General features: G+C 35.2%; 3 protein-coding genes across 3 annotated transcripts; 2 read left to right on the top strand and 1 right to left on the bottom strand.

The window, feature by feature from the left end:
- Window positions 1-8,923: 8,923 nt before the first annotated feature.
- On the top strand, window positions 8,924-14,559 carry LOC132053284 (probable sugar phosphate/phosphate translocator At3g14410). The gene is made up of 8 exons (XM_059445245.1): window positions 8,924-8,973; window positions 9,083-9,238; window positions 11,448-11,555; window positions 11,626-11,660; window positions 12,728-12,840; window positions 13,043-13,304; window positions 13,417-13,685; window positions 14,278-14,559. The coding sequence occupies exons 2-8, from the start codon at window positions 9,137-9,139 to the stop codon at window positions 14,400-14,402; spliced, it is 1,014 nt and encodes a 337-aa protein (XP_059301228.1). The 5' UTR covers window positions 8,924-8,973; window positions 9,083-9,136; the 3' UTR covers window positions 14,403-14,559.
- Window positions 14,560-15,846: 1,287 nt separating this feature from the next.
- On the bottom strand, window positions 15,847-17,699 carry LOC132053289 (probable glutathione S-transferase). The gene is made up of 2 exons (XM_059445249.1): window positions 17,345-17,699; window positions 15,847-16,502 (listed from the first exon to the last, which is right to left on the bottom strand). The coding sequence occupies exons 1-2, from the start codon at window positions 17,657-17,659 to the stop codon at window positions 16,158-16,160; spliced, it is 660 nt and encodes a 219-aa protein (XP_059301232.1). The 5' UTR covers window positions 17,660-17,699; the 3' UTR covers window positions 15,847-16,157.
- Window positions 17,700-20,190: 2,491 nt separating this feature from the next.
- On the top strand, window positions 20,191-21,147 carry LOC132054774 (uncharacterized). The gene has a single exon (XM_059446744.1). It carries the CDS (start codon window positions 20,214-20,216, stop codon window positions 20,925-20,927), a length of 714 nt encoding a protein of 237 aa, XP_059302727.1. The 5' UTR covers window positions 20,191-20,213; the 3' UTR covers window positions 20,928-21,147.
- Window positions 21,148-21,720: the final 573 nt, after the last annotated feature.

The raw sequence follows: 21,720 nt of genomic DNA on the forward strand, positions 1-21,720 counted from the left end.
TCCAATGACAAATGTAGATGTCCCAAAAAGATTTATATTCAGAGATAATGTGAAGATCTAAATGAGTTTTTTTTTTTTTTCAACACTATCAATTATAATTTCAAAAAACAATTCTTTTTATACTCGTTCCATCCAAACATACTTGTGGTATTTCGTTTCTAAAGAGTCAAATCGTATACATATTGATCAACATTTGAAAAATATTTTTTCATTATATTGATATGAGAAAAATTGCAACTTATGTACTTTTTGTATAGTTTTTGAATATTTAACTTTAAACATATTGAATTAATCAAATCTAATTTAGCTTTGAATATTAATCAAATTGACTCTTGAGAAGAGAAAGATACCAATTATTTTGGAATAGAGGGAGTAAATATTTCATAATTTCTACACTATACCTTTTAATAATTTTTTTTAAAGAAAATATAACATATACTCCCTCTGTTCACTTTTACTTGTCCACTTTTAACTATGCATACCCCTTAAAAATAATAAATAAAGTGCATAATTTACCAATATATCCATATTAATTGGTGAATATTTTTATTAGATTTGAAAAATTATTTGAAGTGAGTATTTAATACTATGGGTAAAATAAGAAAAAATAAATTATCTTGTCTTGATATGCTAGAAATGACAAGTAAAAGTGAAAATCTATTTTTCAAAAACTGAACAAGTAAAAGTGAACGGAGTGAGTATTTAATTAAGGGTAAAATGAGAAGTTTCAAGTTAAATTATTTCTAAATAGAAAAATTTACTTATTGACAGACTAAGAGCCCGTTTGGATGGACTTATTTTAAGTGGCTTTTAAGCATAAGCCATAAGTTAGAAATTGTAGCTATTGGCTTATTTTGACTTAAAAATAAATGCTTAAAAACACTTTTTTACTTTATCCAAACATTATAAAATGGCTTAAAGGTTATTTTGGCTCAAAAGCACTTAAAATAAGTCAATTCAAACGGGCTCTAAAATGAAAAGTATACTACATAAATTGAAATGTAGGTTTGGAAAAAACGAGTCCGGAACCAAAATGCCCCCAAAAAAAACATTTTGAACCAAAATACCCCAACAAAAAAAATGTTACGAAAATACCTTTAGCGCAGTAAATAGCAGTTAACGGGAACGGTTCCGTTAAGTGCTATAGCGCAGTAAATTACTGCGCTATAGTGTTCCTCTTTTTTTTTTTTTTTTTCGGCTCTTTTGGTTAACCCTTCTTTCATTACACTTTTTAACGTACTTTGACCATAGATTAATCATGCTTCGGGACCTCGAAACTTCAATATTTTATATAGAACCCTACTTATTTTTGTGCGATTAATAAGGTAGGATCAATACATCAAGGATACACAAAAGTTCGGATGGCGTTTTAGTGGTTGAAAAGTGCTCGAACGCCATTTTTGTTTCAAGGCTCGGTGACATTAGCTTGAAGTTCTTTACGAATACTTAAACTTGTTCATTAATAATTAATCAAAAGTTAGTCAAAATGGCAGCATTCATACAAAAAAAAAAAAAAAAAAAAAAAAACTTAATTAAATTGCATCATTCATAACCTTGAGTAGATGAAAATACTTAACATACTAATTCATTAATAAGAAACCCAAACTTTTAAAAATAAAATCATCAAAGTAAGAAGAAAACTTAAAAAACATTCATCAATTAATGCCCTTGAGTTGATCTTCCGCCACCACCGCGAGATGTGCCACCACCACTAGGTACTTCCACGGCCACGAAAGTTTCCTCCACTTACGAGAGGTACTTCCGCGCGAGATGTAGTTTGACCGCGTACGTAAGGGACACTTGCGCTTATCATGACTGACATAATTGCAAAATGAACATTTTCGAGTGTATCTCCCGGTGGAACATCCATTTCATTATGAATACGCGAGTATGCATTCTTTACGAATTTAGGATAAATGCTTTATTTGCAACCATTGAAAATGGATCGTGGACAATAACTCTCACTACCAGTGGGTAGAACCTTCCGACATACGTTCTTGCATAATTTTCAATCGTATATTCCTCGGTATGTACGGGGAGGCGTTCTTTTCCCATTGTGATAAAACACTTGAAGGAATGAGAACATGGCATGTGATATGATTGCCTTTGCCGCATGTGCATGTTCTTGGAATCTCACAAATTGTGTGGACGTTACCTCCTTTACCTTGGTGCACACTTGTTGTGAGTTCAAATATGCGCTCTCTGGGGTTGTACTCCGTCCGGTCATGTTTCGAGCCTTATATTTGTGGTACTCGAAGCGATTTTAACGGTTTTGGCATCCATCTTAGACGCCTGTTGCATGTGCTTTGGCCTCTTTTGATCTCTTGACGAACCGCTCCACTGAGCACCTTAAATGTCATTCTCACCATTGCGGTGACGGGTAGTCCGTGCTGATTTCAACAAGCCATTGAATGACTCGCTGTTTGTTGTCGCATACCCATCGCCTACCTTCGTCCTGGTGTAATGTCCATTTGTCTTTATCGATTGCATTTAACCAATTGGAAGGCTTCCTCATTCGCACGCCTAATAATGTCCATCTTGTGTTAAACTTCTTCTCTGATGCTCATTGCGGTCCACATCCGATTGCAAAGTCTTTGGGATTCGATATGTCTTTTGGAAGTTTGCCTTCAAATGCCTTAAACAATAACGATGGTAGGCAAAGGGTGGGCGCCACCCAAATTGAACATATTGTGCAATATGCCGGCGTATACATACGATATCACACATATTCGCATGCGATCCTTAATAACGTGTTGCCTTAAGTAGTAAAAACATACCCCGCGTACTAATGCTCTCATTAAACGCAATTGCAAAAGCTAGAGGGAATATAGCTCCGTTGCATCCATTCAGCTATTAGCGACTTTATGTCATACTTCTCGTACACGTGTGTTCCATTATTGATATTATAGGCCGACAATGAGCAAACCCATCAATGCATGGTTTGAAGGCCCAAACACAAAATCAAAAATATTCTTAGGCACACCCGGAGGCTTCGATTTGAGCTTCCATTCAACAACGGTACCATGATTGAAGTGTTTAGTGAGCGCCATGTATCTCTCAACGTCTTGAAAGAGCCACTCCCCATTGCGAAGACTATTCATGTGCACGCCTACGCCCCAAGATACACCTTCCTCCTAGTAACAGTTTTGTATATATACTTTCGGGCGACTCAATACAATCTTTAATAGGGTACACGAAAAAGTTGAAATATCGGCATATAACAACAAGGAACATTATATTAACACCAAAAATAAAATAAACTTAGGCGAAGGGGATACCTTGGGTTTTCTCTAATGTCGCCCCGACTAATACACGCGCAATCAAATTAGTATCTAGTTTGCAATGATCATGCGGGAGGTCACTCATATCACAAGTGTGCTTTGTGTAGAACTTTGAAATAGTCCACGTCTTTTCGGCGGTTTCCTTACCACGGAGCATCCATTCTTGACCTTGATATTTTCGCTTTGCGGACGATCGCCAAAGTTTTCGTGTGGAATCGTCAACTTTAAACTCCCTCATCCCCCGGATGCAATAAATCTTAACGACCCTTTGCAATGATTTTTTGAGCTGAAAATCATCCCTTTTTCAATATGAGCCTTTTGTTTTACCGATCCATGGCTCTTTCCACAAACTTCACCGAATACGATCATCGTCCTAGTAAAGACAAAGGCGTACGGGCGATCTTGAAGATCATCAAGATAGGAGATCTCATCGGAATGCCCGCGAATCGGGATCGACTCTTTGCTGTTGAAATTGGCTTTGCGGGCCGAACCGGAGTCGACTCTTTCTTGTTCAAATGGTTCTTGTGAATTTAGTTCCTCACTCGTGTCTTGGTTCATCATGTCTTCTGTGATTCTACTTGATGTTGAGGATTAGTTCGACCTCGATCTCGTCGTCACTTTGCTCATCGTCACTTTCCTCCACATTAGGTATTTCCTCACTATCGCTGGATGATGTCACTATATAATTCGGATAATCCGGACCATCCATAGCAGGCCTTTGCCTATAATTTGGTGCAACCACCATATTCTCCCTACACATCAAGTAACACTATTGAAATTAAGGTGTTTTAACTACACATCAAATAACACTATTGATGTTAAAAAAAAGACGTACCGATAGTAATCAAGCGCACCGAAACTTGAGGAAGGACCATCGCTTTGAGTTATTGGATGGTGAGGATGTCCAACTCGATTCATCCATCCGATTGAGGAGACCAGTCGAGATGATCCATATCGGTGTATAACCCCTAAATAATATAATCGACATCATTAGTAGCATTCAAGTGCCACTACACCTAATAATAATAATAATAATAATAATAATAATAATAATAATAATAATAATAATAATAATAATAATAATAATAATAATGTAAAAAATGAATATTTACATTGTCCGTCAAATTGTGACTTAAACTATCAGGCGTTTGGCTAGTCAAAATGCTTTCATGGTACTCGTATCGGGGGTAATTGTGTTGATAAGTAGGTTCCGCTTGAGTGACTTCGGCACGACCATAGACGGGCTTCCCGACGAGGTCTATTTCGGGCTTTGAGGAGCCACTAGCCGTGAATTCAAGTCGATTAATGGGGACCTTCTCTATATACATTTCAAGGACGTTTAAAGTTATGCATTTCCTATAATCATAAGGCGCCTTCAAAAAATCAGTCAAAGAATCATCGTCTTGAATGTACTACTGTCCATAACTAGTTACACCTTGCGGCGTAAATGACGTTGGATATTTTTCAATTATTATTAGATCAAAATCACTTCTACTAACTTGTAGTCTATTATACAAGGCTTGGAGTAGTTTTGAGAATTTTAAGTCAAGTGGAAACTTAACATGGTATTTTGGGGAAGAATCATAGCGCAAATTATTTTCCTCGAATATAATTTGTCCGTCCCAGAATAAAGAAACTCTAATTCTTGGAACATCTGCCATATTTTGAATAATTTAGGAGGAATACAAAATGCAAAAACTAGATGAAACTTTGAATTTTTTGCTTTTTTTGCGTTATACGAACTCGGTATTTATAAGATTTGAAGTTTGAATATAGAACCAATGCATGCATGCAATTACAGTGTCTTGCAGTGTTACGTCAAATCAAATTAAGTGTGGAGAGTTGCATAACGCATGAAATAAATGCGTTATGGCAGATTCCAGCAGAGAATAGCGCAGTAAATAACTGCGTTAATGCACTAAGATACAGTATAACGCAGTAATTTAATGCGTTATACTGGCATAACGCATTATTTTACTGCGCTATACCACTGCACCATATTGTCACCTCAACTGTAAAACAGAAAAACGTCATGATTCGAATCAAACTTTATATAACGTAATTTGACGAATAGTTGTTACCAACCACACAACATTCCACACAAAATTGAGTTAATATGTCATTTTTTGACCAATTTAGAGATATTAGTGTTGACACCCAATTTTGACCCTCCTTTCTTCCAACTCATTTTCTCAAACTTCTAAATTAATAAAGTATCAAATACCTTATTTTACCGCTATTTTATTACTTTTACTAATTCAACTATTTTTTACTAGTATTGCATTATTATTATTATTATTATTATTATCGTTATTATTTATTATCACTATTGTTATTGTTATCAGTATATGTTTACAATTACTACATAATATTGATATAAAGGCTTGGTAAATTTAAATAGAAAAGAAAGGAGTAGTAGGAATTTGACCCAAATCGGCTAATTCAAGCCCAAAATTGAAACCCGGCGGACCCATTCCATTCCTATCGAAAATTACCCTCCTATCCCTAAGCCCTAATCTCTCTCGGCGTCTCTTTTTCTTTTCTTTTCTACGTGGCGAACCTCCTTTGTCTTTATAGTCATTTTTGGTTAAAATTTCTCTTTCTCTCGCCTATGAACGGAAATTTGTTCACCCAATTCCACGCCAGCTTTGACTTATTTCAATACTTATCAGAACCATTTCTGTCCTTTTGATGATATAGCATCCATATTTCAAACTTGAAATCTTGTGGCAGAGATTTTCTTCAACTTTTTTCTGTCATGATCTTGACTGATCTTCAAATGGCTATTGAAATCCCGCCCAAATGTTAGCCTAAAAACCCTAGCTCGTCACTATAAATACTAGCATTTTCTATTCATTAAAAAAAAACGTTTTTTAAGCAGCGACTTCTTTCTTTGAAATCATTATCTTCTTCTTACTATTTTTTTTCTCAAGGCACTTAGTATTCATTCTCTGGTTATCTCGGATCTGAGCGTCATTCGTGTTTGAGCGTAGTATATCCGCTCCTTATTATCTCTGTTTTGTCTATGTGATAAGATGTTGTCCTCATATTAAGAAATTATGTCCTAAGAGCATTTCCATTTAGCTGAGATGATGATAGAAACTGATGTTAAAAGGTGTATTTGGGATTTTTTTTTTCTTCTTTCATTATCATTTAGGAATATATGTCTTTATGAGCAGTTGAAATAGAAATGGGAAATGATTAAGTTTCGAACTTTAAGAATTTGCCATGAAATCTAATATAGTGTGTTAAATCTAAAACATATCACGTATTAGCTATCTGAATACTCATGTGTTTGGCTTACTTCATTCCAATGAGAACCTTCTGGTTGTGAAAATGATTTTAAGATAATTCGAAATTATGACAATGTAGAGGCATGAAGCATATTGCGTTGTTATGTCCCTTTTCTGTAAGTCGAGGAAATCATTTAAGGTTGTTAACATTTTTAGACTAGAATTACTTGTTAATTTTGACTACTGATTAAATATTGAGATTTCTAAGAAGACATACTTAATGTCTTGGCTATGTGAAATATTTAGTGTTTCTTGTTTCCTTTGCAAAACCAGAAGATAACATTATCATGGTTCCACCTATTTCATCTTCATATGCTTTGAATTTTGATTATCTCTCTAATCCTATCTTTTTTATTTTTGTTACATGATCACCGGAGCCGAAGAGTTTCATTTGAGACTCAACGACGCCGACGCTGCACGGAGCCAACACAACCTCATTTTCTCATTGTTTTCTGTTGAATAACGAAGCCTGCGGGCAGTTTACTATCTCCGGGGAACTGAATGGAAAACATGCTCATCATCTTGTGTCTTTTTTTTTTCTCTGTTTGCTAACTTATGTGTTTGTGTGTTGAAAACTAGATCTTATGGCATTAACAGTAGCGTTTTCTGCCTCTTGATGTTAGTAGAATATTTAACGTGTAAGGGATAACACCTAGTTTAGAGGGAATGATTGGTAGCATATTATTTCAGCAAGAATCCAAAAAGTAACTTTTTTTTAAAACCCCACTCTAGTTTCCAAATGATTGTACTACAACCAGAGTTGTTTTATTTTTTTACGTCTAGTATAGTTAAGCTAACTATTAAATAATTGTTATTCAATTATAAACTCATTTTTACCAACTTTGAATCCAAACTTTTTCCAGGAACTAATTTTGCCTTTATCTAGTCTATTAAAAGGGCCAAAGTTTGCCTTGCTTTGCAATAAGACGTTCTCAAACTTTGGTACGTTTTGGTCTCAAACATTCTTTTAAGTATCAAGTCTTAAATCAGGAGTTAAGTTATCCAAATGCTATGCAGTTTTAACATACAAGTTTTCCACGAAATGCATTAGCACTTATGTTTTAATGACCCTTTTTTTTAAAGCCTAGTTAATTCACCTAAGTTTGGCCGGTTAACCGTATTTAACGAATCTTAAAGGATGCTTAATCCCTTCCCTTTAGGATAATTAGAACCCTTGCCTAGAATCATATAGGTTAAGAAGATTTTTAAATCAGAGTTAATTTAGCATTACTTTAGGTGTCCTAATTCCCCTTAAAAATAATTAGGTGGCGACTCTTTGCATAATTAATTGAGAATCACCAATATGTTGTACCTTAATTTAACCCGGTTAAAATGGGGTATAACAACTTGGCGACTCCGCTGGGTATAACAACGCTCCAATCCCAAAAAGGTGCTCCTTAACCATGCCTCAAGTAGGTCCAGAAACTTGCGAGCTTGCCGTGCAAAGGATTAGAAAAGAAAATAACAGAATGCTGACAAGACGATGTAGATTTTACATGCTAAAGTTGGCCGAAAAATAAGCATCATCAACCGGTAGAGAACTAGCTGCTACTGAAAAAAGATGTGTCTTAAGAAATCGCCAATATTTTTTTGGGGACGATATTGAGGACTTGTACTCTGATGATGATTAAGAATGTTGTGATTTTAGTTTTAAGTTTAATATATCATTATGCTGTTATTTTGAAGAATATTAGTATGTTAAGTATTTTCATCTACTCAAGGTTATGAATGATGCAATTTAATTAAGTTTTTTTTTTTTTTTTTATGAATGCTGCCATTTTGACTAACTTTTGATTAATTATTAATGAACAAGTTTAAGTATTTGTAAAGAACTTTCAAGCTAATGTCACTAGAGCCTTGAAACGAAAATGGCGTTCGAGCACTTTTCAACCACTAAAACGGCCATCCGAACTTTTGTGTATCCTTGATGTATTGATCCTGCCTTATTAATCGCACAAAAATAAGTAGGGTTCTATATAAAATATTAAAGTTTCGGGGTCCCGAAGCATGATTAATCTATGGTCAAAGTACGTTAAAAAGTGTAATGAAAGAAGGGTTAACCAAAAAAGTGGGAAAAAAAAAAAGAGAACACTATAGCGCGATAATTTTTGCGCTATAACTAATCGGAACCGTTCCCGTTCGCTTTAGCGCAGTAAATTTACTGCGCTAAAGGTATTTTCGTAACATTTTTTTTTTGTTGGGTATTTTGGTTTAAAATGTTTTTTTTTGGGGCATTTTGGTTCCGGACTCGGAAAAAACAAAGAAGTTCAAACGTAAGGTTGGAAAAAACAAAGAAGTTCACAAAATCATTACTGATATAATATATTGTTTTTATTATTACTTGATGGAGGACAATAGGAAACTGAGAAAACAAGCAAGCCGATCCAGCTAAGTCTAAGGTGAGCTAAGCTAAAGTTCCATCACTATACACTCTCTAAGCACACAACACCTGAACCAAAATAATATCTCAATTTTCAGTTTTCTCCTTTGTGTCATTTTCACAAACAGTTGATGTGCAGCACAAAAAGTCAAGCTAAAACCACTGAGCGCGTTGATTGATCAATGGCGGATCGACAGAGGAAATTGATGAGCGAAGGTGTGGTAACATATGCATATATACTTCTCTATATTGCCCTTTCTAGTGGTCAGATCTTCTTCAACAAGGTACATAAAACATTTTCTTTTTTGGCAAATTCAGTACTTGATATCCTCATTTCGCTCAATTATTACTTGTATATTCCTTTCCGTCCCAATTTATGTGATACTTTTCACTTTTCCGGTGTTAATTTGATTAAACTTTGAAATTAAATTGGATTAAATTAACTTAATATTTTAAGCTAAAAAGATTGTCTTAGTTTGAATTTGACACGGCGTTTAAGAAATAAAGGAAGAATTTTAAAATGTGTGGTTTAAAATAAGTGTTACGTATTTATGTGGTTGTATGTCATTTCATAAAGTTAAATTGTTTTTAAATGACATACTACATAAATAGAACCTCAAACTTAGCCTTAGCTGGCAAATATGCCCTCCAACTTTGGGTGTGCACAAGTAGGCACCGTAACTTGTCTCCACTTTGTCAGTTGAACACTCCAACTTACAAAATGATCATCTAGACACCTCTAAATTTATGTGCCACATCAATGCCATGTCAATTCCACGCCAGCATTTGTGCATACGTGTTCAACTTTATACAAGTTGAGGTGCCTACTTGTGCATACCCAAAGTTGAAGGACATACTTGTCAGCTGAGGCCAAGTTTGAGGGCATGTTTATGTATTATGCCTTTTTAAATATAGAAATGTGTTAATCTTTTTGGAAGAAAATAATAAGGAAAGTAAGACAATCTTTTTGGGACGGAAGGAGTATATATCTGAAAACTACATGAACAGTACTATAACTTGTAACTTTTCTCATATCAATTTGTTGAAAAAATATATCTTAAAATGTTGGTCAAAGTTCATGCATTTTGGTATCACATAAATTGGGACAAACGGAGTATCGTATTATCTCCTGGATTGTCTTAAGCTTGGGTAAAGGAGGAGAGATACTGCCCACGCTAAAATAGTCAAGCTAAGATAAAATAATCTAATATTGAATGGATAAAGGGGATTAAATAGCTGACTTGAATTAGTTTGAGATTGAGTTGTTGATTGATTGATTAAATTGGTTGCTTTAACATGTATGCTTTACTTGAGCCGAGAGTCTATCAGAAACAACCTCTCTGCCTTCACAAGGTAGGGGTAACATCTGCGTACACACCAACCTTCCCACACCCTACTTGTGGGATTACACTGGGTATGTTGTTGTTCGTTGCTTTAACATGTGTAATTGCTTTTGGGTTTGGTTTCCAAGAGAGTGAAATGGTTGTAGCTAGAAATTAAGTACATAACGACACTTGAGGGTGTTGCCTGGGGGTTAATGAAGTGGGTTGAAAATCATGAAGTTTCGGTTCATATCCCAGCAGAGTAAACAATACTACTAGGTGATTTCTTCCTATCTATCCGAACCTTGTTGGACTGTGTTACTAGTATGACGTAGCACATTCACAATTACTAAATAATATTAAGCACATAATTCTATCCGGACCTTGGAGGACTGAGTTACCCTGTAGGACGTAATATAGTCCCAGTTATTAAAAAAAATTAAGTACATAACTGGGAAGCTTGATATTGTTGCTGAACAATGTATGTCTACGTTCATGGGGCAGAGGCATTCTAGCTGGTCTATAGATATAAGTATGTAACTTTCTCCATTTCCTTGTTACTGGAAATATATGTGGCTTCAAGAATTGTGTAAATAAAGTCATTCTTACACATGAAGCACAAAGTTTTTTTTTAGAATGGGTTAATATTAATTTAAATTACGCCCATGCTGTGCTAGACTCCCAATCTTGATCACATAATTTCCTTAAAACTGATCAATCGTGTATTAAGTACGCTCCTCCACATTGTCAAGAGGAATCTGTATGTCCTAACAAAAGGCACTGGAACCTAGAGTTTTAGCTTTCTGTCAATCTTCTTTGTGGATAAGTTTACCATAGCGACCAGATTAAATTCTAGCTGACTAAACCACCTTGGTGAGTTGACGGCCTGTGAATCAGCCCTTGGCTAGTGGCGATAAAAAACTTTAAAACATAAAAGAAGATGTCAATATCAGGTTTCTCTAAAGAAGTGGTGGGCACTATGCTTTGGCTGATACCTTGGTATTTTGAGTTTTCCTTTTCCATGAAATGAAAATGAGATAGAGATGCATCATTGTTGGCTTTTATCTAGCTTGATTTCTTTTGACTACACTTATCAGTTATTGCTTTAAGATAGTTCACATGTCTGACGTTTCTCGGCTCCTTTGTCTGTGCAATAATTTGTTCATTGCAGTGGGTTTTATCATCAAAAGAAATAAACTTCCCGTATCCTCTTGCGCTGACGCTACTTCACATGGTCTTTTCCTCAGTACTATGTTTTGTGCTTACCAAAGTTCTCAAGGTAAGAAATTTTCTCCTTTTTACTGATTGCTTGGGCAACTAGTAGTGCTAATTTAGGCATTTCTTTGCAGATAATGAAGGTTGAGGAAGGAATGACTCTAGACATGTGAGTGCATTTGAAAAAATGTGATGTTTAATATTTTGGATAGCGAATTCTATATCCAAGAACCTTATTACTCCCTCTACTCCAATTTCTGTGGTAACATTATTATATGGAGAGTCAAACAGGTTCTTTGACCACGTTTTAAATTGTTTTTAAACATTTTGAATTGCTTATGGCTTATAGATTTTTTTATTTAGTTTCCAAATATGCTAATTATATTTCCAAAAATTGAATAACCTATGTCCTTAATTCACACCGAAAATTTAGTACTTTGACTACTCTGAACCTTGCCACATAAAGTGGAACGGAGGAGTATCTTTTATGACTTCTCTTCATTAAAGAAAGCTCATTTAGTTAGATTTTGTCCAACCAAATTCTATGTAATCTCTGCTTTCTGCCGTCTCATCGCTTTTCCTCTTTCGGTGCAATCCATATCTCTTCCCCTGCTTTGCCTGGCTCGCCTTAGAAGCTGCGTAAGCCAAGACGGGAGTGTTTAGTTGGTCATTATTTCGCCAAACTCCTCGTCTTGTTGGTTAGAGATGTTCACTTTCTTTGAAAAATTATGCCATGTATTGCACAATTTACAGATATACTTCTCAATAAAACTATATTTTAATTGTCATTCCTAAAATGATGAAAGGAATTTGTTGCCGCCACATGTTCTTCTATTCAGTGACAAAGCGCCATATAGTTTCAACCCTCATCTTTAATTCTGCTAAATCAGACATTTAATTTGGCATAAATGGATTAGTTTGGATAACTTAGTAAAATGAGTTGTACTGCATAGTTATCAAAAACAAAACATGTATGAACAAGATAAAGTAAAAAATAATCGTTAGAAAATAATCGTTAGCCTTTCTTCCTTGCCTGTTGGTATAAACTAGAAACTTACCTGAAGTTGGATATTCTCTCAAATTTTACCATATCTGTTGCATTTGTGCTCCAAATCCATACAACAGAAGTAGTCAATAGTTTGTTACTGTACTACCTTTTTTCCTTCTCAACTTTTGTCCATTAGACTTTTTTGAAGACTATCATTCAATGCAGCTAATTAAGATTTCAATATGCAGATACATTAGCTCAGTCATCCCAATTGGTGCCATGTTTGCTATGACGCTTTGGCTTGGGAACACTGCTTACCTTTATATATCTGTTTCATTTGCTCAGATGTTGAAAGCAATCAGTAAGTATTTCTGCTATCGAGTTATCTTATATTCTGTAGTTCATAGATGTCAGAGGTATGTAAATAAATGAAGTGTCAGAGATGTTTCATGCATGATGTTTAGACTTTAGATGTTGGGCTGGTGAAAGGCCTCCTCAAGACTCTATACTCTTTGCCCGTTTGTGTCAGGATACATTTTCACATTTTTAGGTCTCATCTGCAGTGCCAGTAGCTGTCTTCATCCTTGGAGTTGCAGCTGGACTCGAAATGATGAGCTGCAGGATGCTTCTCATAATGTCTGTAATCAGTTTTGGTGTACTAGTAGCTTCTTATGGGGAAATAAACATTAACTGGGTTGGTGTGATCTACCAAATGGGAGGTGTTGTTGGAGAAGCTTTAAGGCTTATATTTATGGAGATTCTGGTAAAACGGAAGGGCCTCAAGCTAAACCCAATATCTGTCATGTACTATGTTAGCCCATGCAGGCAAGTACATTTATTGTCTGAAAGCGGGACGCTTTTTTGAATTTTGATATTATGTTATGGTTTAACATTATGAAAAGATAATCTAATGGAACTCTCTTATTACACAATGCAGTGCTCTTTGCCTTTTAGTTCCATGGATCTTTTTGGAGAAACCAAAGATGGACGAACAACTAACATGGACCTTTCACCCTCTTGTTCTAACTCTAAATTGTATATGTACCTTTGCCCTGAATCTCTCTGTTTTCTTGGTGATCTCACATACAAGTGCCCTAACCATTCGTGTCGCTGGAGTTGTCAAAGATTGGGTGGTTGTACTGCTATCTGCCCTACTTTTTGCTGATACGAAGCTGACACTTATTAACCTTTGTGGTTATGCTATTGGTAATTTTCTGACATTCTCATCTGATGCCAAGACACATATTACTTTAAACAATTCCAGCCATTTTCCTTACATTCATTTTACATCATTGTAATGTGCTGCTATGCATAGTATTCTTGCTTTGACTCTTTTTCTGTTCCTGGTAACTAGTTAATCCCTTTGCTTTATCTATATGGATTTGTGTAATTGAACCAATGCTGCTTCTAGTCTTTGCGGGATATCTTTCTGTATTATATTTGATCATGGACAGCTGCTTAATTATTCCAATGTTGGCACTTTGTGGGATGATATTATCATAACTTCTATATTAGAGCTAACCTGAAGACTGATACCACTGATGGTTATAGACCTCATTAATGACCTTATTGTTCTTGATGAATTCATTGACAGGACTAATTATTAATATACACTGCCAAGAGCTTCATGTCGATTGAGAACTTATTTTATGTTTTTTTTTTTTTTTTTTCCTCAAGTAAGATTGTTAGACTTGGAGTAATCCTAATCTTGTTCGTACTGTGTATATGACGAAAAATATAAACATTGATGGTACTATTTTGTGGCCAATAATAATATAGAAAAGATGTGCTTCTGCAGCTATTGCAGGTGTAGCTGCATATAACAGCCACAAGCTAAAAAAGGAAGCTACCCGAGTAAGCTTAGACGAGTCTCAAGCTGCTTCATCTATACCGTTAGTATCATCTTCAACATCCAATGCATAGATCTACGTGAAGAGCAGTCTTTGCATGTAAAGGAGCATAAGTCTGCAAATTCCACTATGTTCTTTTTTTCTTTTTGGCAAGGAAGGGTTGGTTCATTCTTAAAAGTGATGCCTTATTTGATGCTGCTTCATATTGTTGCTTTAGAAGAAGCTAGAGTTAGTATTCTCTGGTTGTTTCTGCTGCTTCTGAATTCAAGTTATAACAATGTATAATGTAGAGGATCCCACCTTTGCTTTTAAACACGAAAGGTTGGACACAGACATTCTTTTGGTTGGACATAGACATCGATGACTGCTGACTGTTGATATGTTAAAACTGATTCCAAATGTATTAAATTTTGAAGCAGTTCCTTGTATTAAAAAAATTTCAAGTGTATGGCTGTTGGTGGAATTGAGTTGTTCTTTAGACAATTTTCTTTGTAAGGTTGATTGTTTTTGCTTGAAATCAAGATTTATGACTACTATTAATATTGGTTACCTGTTCTATTTTTACTGTCTGCAATTTTCTTTCTTCAGTATTTTGGCGTAGCATTTTACTCGTCATTTTTTTCCCAACCTGCTCTGAAACACGATTTTCTTGAGCTGAGGGTCTATCGGAAACAACCGCTCTACCCTACATATTGTTGATTAATATTTGATAATATTTGAACAGAATTAGTAAGAGTTGAAGCCTCACATTGTATGATACAAGTTGAGGTATCACTTGATTCTTCAAATATATTTATCTAATTAGAGTACTCAAAGTTGTACTGCATCCGTCTTAAATTTAATCTTTAAGCAAGTTGTCTTGATGATTATTCGGTCTTATATTTAATCTGAAGTTGCCTAACATGATAATCTTTTAAGACAGTCTTTAAAGGTTCATTTGTGGAAAATTGGAGCAGGGGTTGGGTAAAAAGGGATTTGGGTCGATTTCTAACGTGGGGTGGGTTAAAAAATAAAGGAGATGAGTTAAAATAGATGGAATGGGTAAGTGATGTGATTTGGGTCGATTTCTAACGTGGGGTGGGTTAAAAAAAAGGAGATGAGTTAAAATAGATGGAATGGGTAAGTGATGTGGATGGTCTAATTGGACGACACATGGCATATTTGGTATTTTAAAATCAAGAATTTGACTTATAAAACCGGATGTGTGGGCCGTTCGTGGTTAGTGGCACGAACTGGTCAAATGTGTCACGAAGGTGATATTTTTATGCCCAACTATTAACGAGTGACGTGAATAGGTCATTCACTCATTTCTGACAGTTCCATGGCATATTTAAGCTTTTAACCTATGGAGAATTGTATCACTTAAATCATGAAATTTAAGTTCAATATGAAGCTTTTCTTGGACGTCACATTGCAAAATTAAGAGATAGTAGTTCATAGGATTATTGCTATTGCAAGCTAGGTCCAAATTATTACATTTCAGAACCAGGTCCTCTGGCAAGGACAACATTTTGCAAATAAAAAAAAAAAAAATAGAAGTATTTTATGTCTGATCTAACAATTTTATCTTTTAAATGAGAACAATCATGAATTAAAACATGATATCATAGTAGACAAGAGTACCACCAAAAGTTGCGGTGGAGTGATAAGTACCCTTCAGTATAGATTTTAGGTTCGAACTTTAGGAATGGCATCGCCAACGCTTAACCCTAAAATCGGCACATATCCAGATTAATGAACTCTAAAACGAGTACCGAATATCATATGAGAAACAAAAAAAAAAATATGGACTAGAGTAGACAAGTGTTCTGGGTTTACCAAGATTCATCTACTCTAATCCATAATGCTTTCTAATTTGCAAAGCAAAGTCATAAACCTTAAGTGGTTCAGCAACAGATTTGGAAACACTTTCCATTTTCATGCACCTCTTCACCCATGCAATTATCTTTGGGGCCTCAATTTCTGTACTGAATTCTCCAAACTTCTCATAAGTATAAAACCAACTGCAAATTCCTATGAGAGCAATATCCAAAAACCCAATTTTTCCACCTCCAAAATAAGTTTTATCTCCAAGAATACCTTCCAGCATCCTTAAACTGTCTATGTAGTTTTCCTTTCTTGTCAGTTGCTCTCCTCCTTTTTCCATCCATAGCTTACGCCCCGAATCGAACACCTATGCAGAATTTAAAGTCAGTGAGTCCATAATTGGGCGTGATCTACAAAATATGTCTACATTTTTTAAGTTTTATTACATATAGATAAATAGTCTCAAAAGGAAATACTAGACCTGTCCCTGCCTGCAATAACATTTTTTTCACCTTTATTATTTGGGCACTTTATGAAGGAGAGCCTTGACGCAAGTCATGGGTTCAACACACGAAAACAACCTCTTGCAGAAATGCGAGATATAACTGTAAATATAAGACCTAATGTGGTCCGTCCTTTCACAGGACCCCGTGCATAACAGAAGCTTAGTGCACCAGACTGCCCATTATTCGGACAGTTGACGTTTGCTAAGCACATAGTTGTTTCGTTGCTATCAAGAATGTTCCCAAGTAATCTATTTGAAAGAAAGAACTCAACTTATATACACCGACCAATGTATTTAACAATAATTATGCCTCAGTCCCAAACAAGTTGCAGTCGGCTATGTGAATCCCCACTGACTATGTTTCCTCGTTTCAGCTCATACTATTTTTCAGGTTACTATGTCTACATTTTATGAACAATCACATATACTATATTTTAAGTGACCTAATATCATAAAAAGAAGGGTTGTACAGTCCGTTAGTAGCGGATGCACCGTGCATTCGATGTGTTCGGTTGAGCCCATCATTTTCGACACTGGATATAAATTTATATGTAAATATTTATAAAAACGTTAAGAAATATTAATTCAGAAACCATAATTTCATAAGTGCAATTGGTTCTTTAATTGGTCTAGTTTAAATCTTGGATCTGCCTATATCGTTAGTATATAGAAAATAAACTCTTGAAAAACCAATATTTTGTTACCTTCTCCACATAGTCAGCCCAGAACAAAGCTTGGTATTTTTCATAAGGATCAGAAGGAAGAAATGTAACTTTGTCCTTCCAGACCTCATCAATATACTGGACTACATTTAGTGATTCACAAATTGGTTTTCCATTGTGGATCAAAACTGGTATTTTCTTGAAAATTGGATTCATTTCCAAAAGAATTGGATTTTTATCAGCCAAGTTCTGTTCTTTATACTCATACTTGACACCCTTTTCAGCTAGTGCTACCTTGACTCTCATGCCATACATGCTAGGCCAAAAATCCAATAAAATCACCTCTCCATGTGCCATTTCTTGATGAAGAAAACTGATTGATTTAACAAAAAGAAGTTTCAACTAATCAATATGAGCACTTTATTTAGTTGGGAGTTTAGAAGTTTATATAACAATTTTTTCTTGAGTTGCCGGATTCTTGTTTCTTTAGCTTATCTATTAACGAAATGCGCTGGAGCCAGAATTTACATTTTGGCTATTTCTACCTAGTGTGTTGAACGGTTCCAGTCTGTTAGATAGCAACTAGCAGATCAGGTCGCGCAATATTTAAAAAAAAATTAAGTTTTATGCATTGACAGTGTATATGCTATTTTTATACCTTCAAGTAAAATGAGTGCGATCATGTTATAACGAGTTAAATTGTACTAACAATGTAAAGATTCTTTTATGCTATCAGTGTGTAATATTTAAATCCTACGTCTAAAAGTAGCAGAAGGAATGGATATTTCCCTGAATTGGAGGCATATTCTAAGTATATTTTTTACCCTAAACTTGTTCAAGAATTGAAGAAAGTTGAGCATTAAGGGTGTCACTTTCACTCAGACAAGTAAAGAGGATTAGGATAAACCTGATTAAATTAGTAAAAGAATATTTTGCAATTGTAGGCCAATTTACCTAGAATTGATGTAACCAAGATTTTAAGAGTCTTGTCTTGGCTAGGCTAAGGAATCCAAGAGTAGTGGATATATTTTAATTTACTGAATGTCACCTTGTATGTTTGTCTCAACTTTACTGTAAAACTGAAGTGTTTTCTGACTTTACTGGACTTGTTAAGATGACAAAAACAGGATTACTCAAGAGTACAAATTCACCAAACAAACACCATGGAATTTTTCCTTAATAGAGAATGAACCATAAGGTGCTCTTGTTGGTATATATTGGACTAAGGCAGGCTTAAATGGAGCTACATGGATAGTGAGGATTCATATAGCCGACTCCAACTTACTTGGTTGAGGCATAGTTGTTATTATTGTTGTAGAAAAAGAACATTAACACATATCATATCACAAACCAAAACTACTTCAGAGCAAAGAAGGCAAACAAAAAAAGAAAAAGAAATGTTTGGACCATCTATGTAAACCTTAAGTAGTTGTTATTTTTTATGCTTCTAGTAGTTGTTGATGATGACGGATGAAAATAAGCGTTGTCTCTATTAGGCTTTCTTAATAACTCTATCCTATACCTTATTTTTCTTTATAATATTGTAAGTTTATTCTTTAAATGTAGATGCTTATATATTGATCTATTGTTGAAATGCTGGATGCTTGTAATTTCAGCTTATGCATTAACAAAATGTGGAGCCATAATTTTCACTTTTGACTATTTCTAACTGGTCATGTTGAAATGTTCTAGTCTTATAGGAACATTCTACAAATATATAGGTACACATTTTGTTTTCCTTTCACAAATTAGCTCAGTACAATAAAGAATAAAAAAAAGAAGGATGGTAACATAAAGGTAATTAATTGAAGGGCTAGGATGAAGATAGTACTTCACTAGTACCAAAGACAAGCATCTGGTTCTGATTTTCACTTACTTTCTCTAAAAATGTGCTGTGTGTATATCAGTTAATGCCCTTTTAAGAATCTCTAATTCCCCTAAATGATGAAATTGTTAACAATAACAGGGAAATTTTTATAATAAACAACTGTTCTATAGTTATAAAAAAATAAAAAAAAACTTGCAAGTAAAGATGGTTTTGTTGAAGATGATTTCTGATGCTATGGAACAGATTGAATGCAAAAAATATGGCCTCTGTCAAGCACTTTTAACATGGATGGAAGAATGGAAAAATTTCGAACAACACTTGGACATGACCGGAACAAAGTTAAAAGAATGCTTAAATGAACTCGAATCAAGCGAGAACCATTTGCAATGCTTCACTGAACTCGAATCCAGAGAGAAGCATTTGCATTCTATTCAAGAATCAATTGGCGAAAGCTTAAAAGAACTCGAATTAGTTAGAGAATCAATAAACGCTACGCGCAAACAAGTTGAGGATAAAGACAGCCAGCTTTCAGGATATGCTGATGACTTGAAACTGAGACAGAAGAAATTGGAGGAAAATGAGATGTCGCTCGAGGAATATGGGAACTCGATTGAGGAGAAATTTAATGAGGAAATTAATGAGAGAGAGAAGAAATTTCAGGAGCGCGTTTATGAGCTCAATTCCAGAGAAGAAAAATTGAAGCAACAAGAGAATGAACTGAAAGCGCGACAGGAACAACTCGATTCTGCTCCGTTTTCCAGGGAACGGAAACCTAAAAAAGTCGACTCGAGCAAAATGCAGATGGATTTTACAAAAGAGCTCGCTGAAACTTCGAGTCAATCGAGTCCAAAAGCATGTGATTCGAGGGAAAAAAGTCGGAAAAGATCTTATTGTTCTGAGAACCCAATGAAAAGATCAAAGGCAGGAAAATCTTCGGAATATGGAGAAGAGGAGAAGACGATAAGCATGGATGTTGATGATAAGAACTTTAGTGGACAACAGTTAAATAATGCAGATAATGCTGATCTGGCGATGATTTGTTCCGGTAGGATTGTTCAAATTGAGTCTGAATCAGAATCGGACATGGATGACGAGGGCATCACACAAGTATGGGACTGTCCTCGTGCTAAATTTCACAACTTTGACAAAGAAAATGAAATAGGAAAGTTTCATGTTGACCAAGTTTGGGCGTGTTATGATGATTTAGATGGTATGCCTAGACTCTATGCTCGAGTTGAAAAGGTTTTTACTCCAAAATTTAAGTTACAAATGGTCTGGTTAGAGGCTGATACAGAGGAAAATCATTGGACAAATCATGAGTTATCGGTTAGTTGTGGTAGATTTAGACTCGGGAGCTCTTTAGATGTTTCGAATCGCCATGTATTCTCTCATCAAATGCAGTGCAAAAGGGACATCCATGGTTATTATCTGATATATCCTACGAAAGGGGAGACTTGGGCCATTTGGAGCGCTGAACGACTAGAAGAATATGAGATCGTGGAGGTACTTTCTGATTTTGTTGATGATGTTGGTATAAGGGTTAGTTATCTGGATAAAGTCAGTGGATTTGTGAGCATTTTCGAAAGGAGATGCTGTGGAAGTGCCTCATTTGTGATACCAGAAAACGAATTACGCAGATTTTCTCATAAAGTTCCCTCTTTTAAATTGACACAAACTATAAAAGAGTGTTTTGAACTTGATCCTGCTTCTCTACCTAATTATCCAGATAATGCAGGGTACAACGAAAAGGTTATGGTCAAATATGAGGCAGCGGATGATGTCTCTACCTTCAAGTAACAAAGAGAAGGGATCTATAGGGACTTATCTAGTTCATTTAAGGCCTTACTCTCCATCATTCTTGTGAGGTAACAATCTTTCGGAAGAAATTATAGTTTCAATAGTGCTCGATGTATGAATAGATGAGATATGAGATGCTTTAAGGAGCTTGTAGATGATGTATAGGACAGTAGGCTATTGCTGCTCTTGGCAACTAGATCTATGCTTTGAAAACAAAGTTGTTTGAACATATATTTCTTGTATGTCAATTGTGGTTCCTGAAATCAAGTGTTGAAAGTTCATAGATGTTTCTTGTTATTCAATTCTTTTTCATTTACTCTCTTTTCTAGACTATTCAGACCAAAATGGGGCTTTCATTGACCTAGATCTTGAGATAACAAAAGCTGGATCTCATAAAGTGCAAATTCAATAAACGAACACTCCTTAGCAGAGAAAGAAGATAAACACATCCTACATCACAAATCAACACTACATCAGAGCAAAGAAGAGAAAAAAAAAATATATATATGATGCACGTGGACCGTCAGTAGCCTATGATCAATGGGCTCAACTGGACACAGTTTTTTACACCGAACATACATGTATATGCGATAAACCGCTAACATTTTAACAAATATTAAATTCTGAAATCACAATTTCGAAAGTACAATGTGTTCGATGCTGAAGGAGGAAGGAGGAGACACAACTCAAGTAGTAGGCTAGTTCTAGTCATATCTATTTTTTTCATTTATTTGAAGTAGTTCATGATGATGAAAACCAACTTTGTCTCTATTAGGCTGTCATAGGAATAAGC

The sequence above is a fragment of the Lycium ferocissimum genome, chromosome 4 (genome assembly GCF_029784015.1).
Source record: "Lycium ferocissimum isolate CSIRO_LF1 chromosome 4, AGI_CSIRO_Lferr_CH_V1, whole genome shotgun sequence".
NCBI lineage: Eukaryota > Viridiplantae > Streptophyta > Magnoliopsida > Solanales > Solanaceae > Lycium > Lycium ferocissimum.

Bases quoted from the DNA above. Each gene is read 5' to 3' on its own strand.
- LOC132054774 (XM_059446744.1), top strand. From the start codon at position 20,214: ATGGATGACGAGGGCATCACACAAGTATGGGACTGTCCTCGTGCTAAA.
- LOC132053284 (XM_059445245.1), top strand. From the start codon at position 9,137: ATGGCGGATCGACAGAGGAAATTGATGAGCGAAGGTGTGGTAACATAT. The intron at 9,239-11,447 runs GTACATAAAACA...TGTTCATTGCAG, and splicing joins GTCAGATCTTCTTCAACAAG to TGGGTTTTATCATCAAAAGA. The intron at 12,841-13,042 runs GTAAGTATTTCT...TCTCATCTGCAG, and splicing joins TCAGATGTTGAAAGCAATCA to TGCCAGTAGCTGTCTTCATC.
- LOC132053289 (XM_059445249.1), bottom strand. From the start codon at position 17,659: ATGGCACATGGAGAGGTGATTTTATTGGATTTTTGGCCTAGCATGTAT. The intron at 16,503-17,344 runs GTAACAAAATAT...AATTCTGCATAG, and splicing joins GGGCTGACTATGTGGAGAAG to GTGTTCGATTCGGGGCGTAA.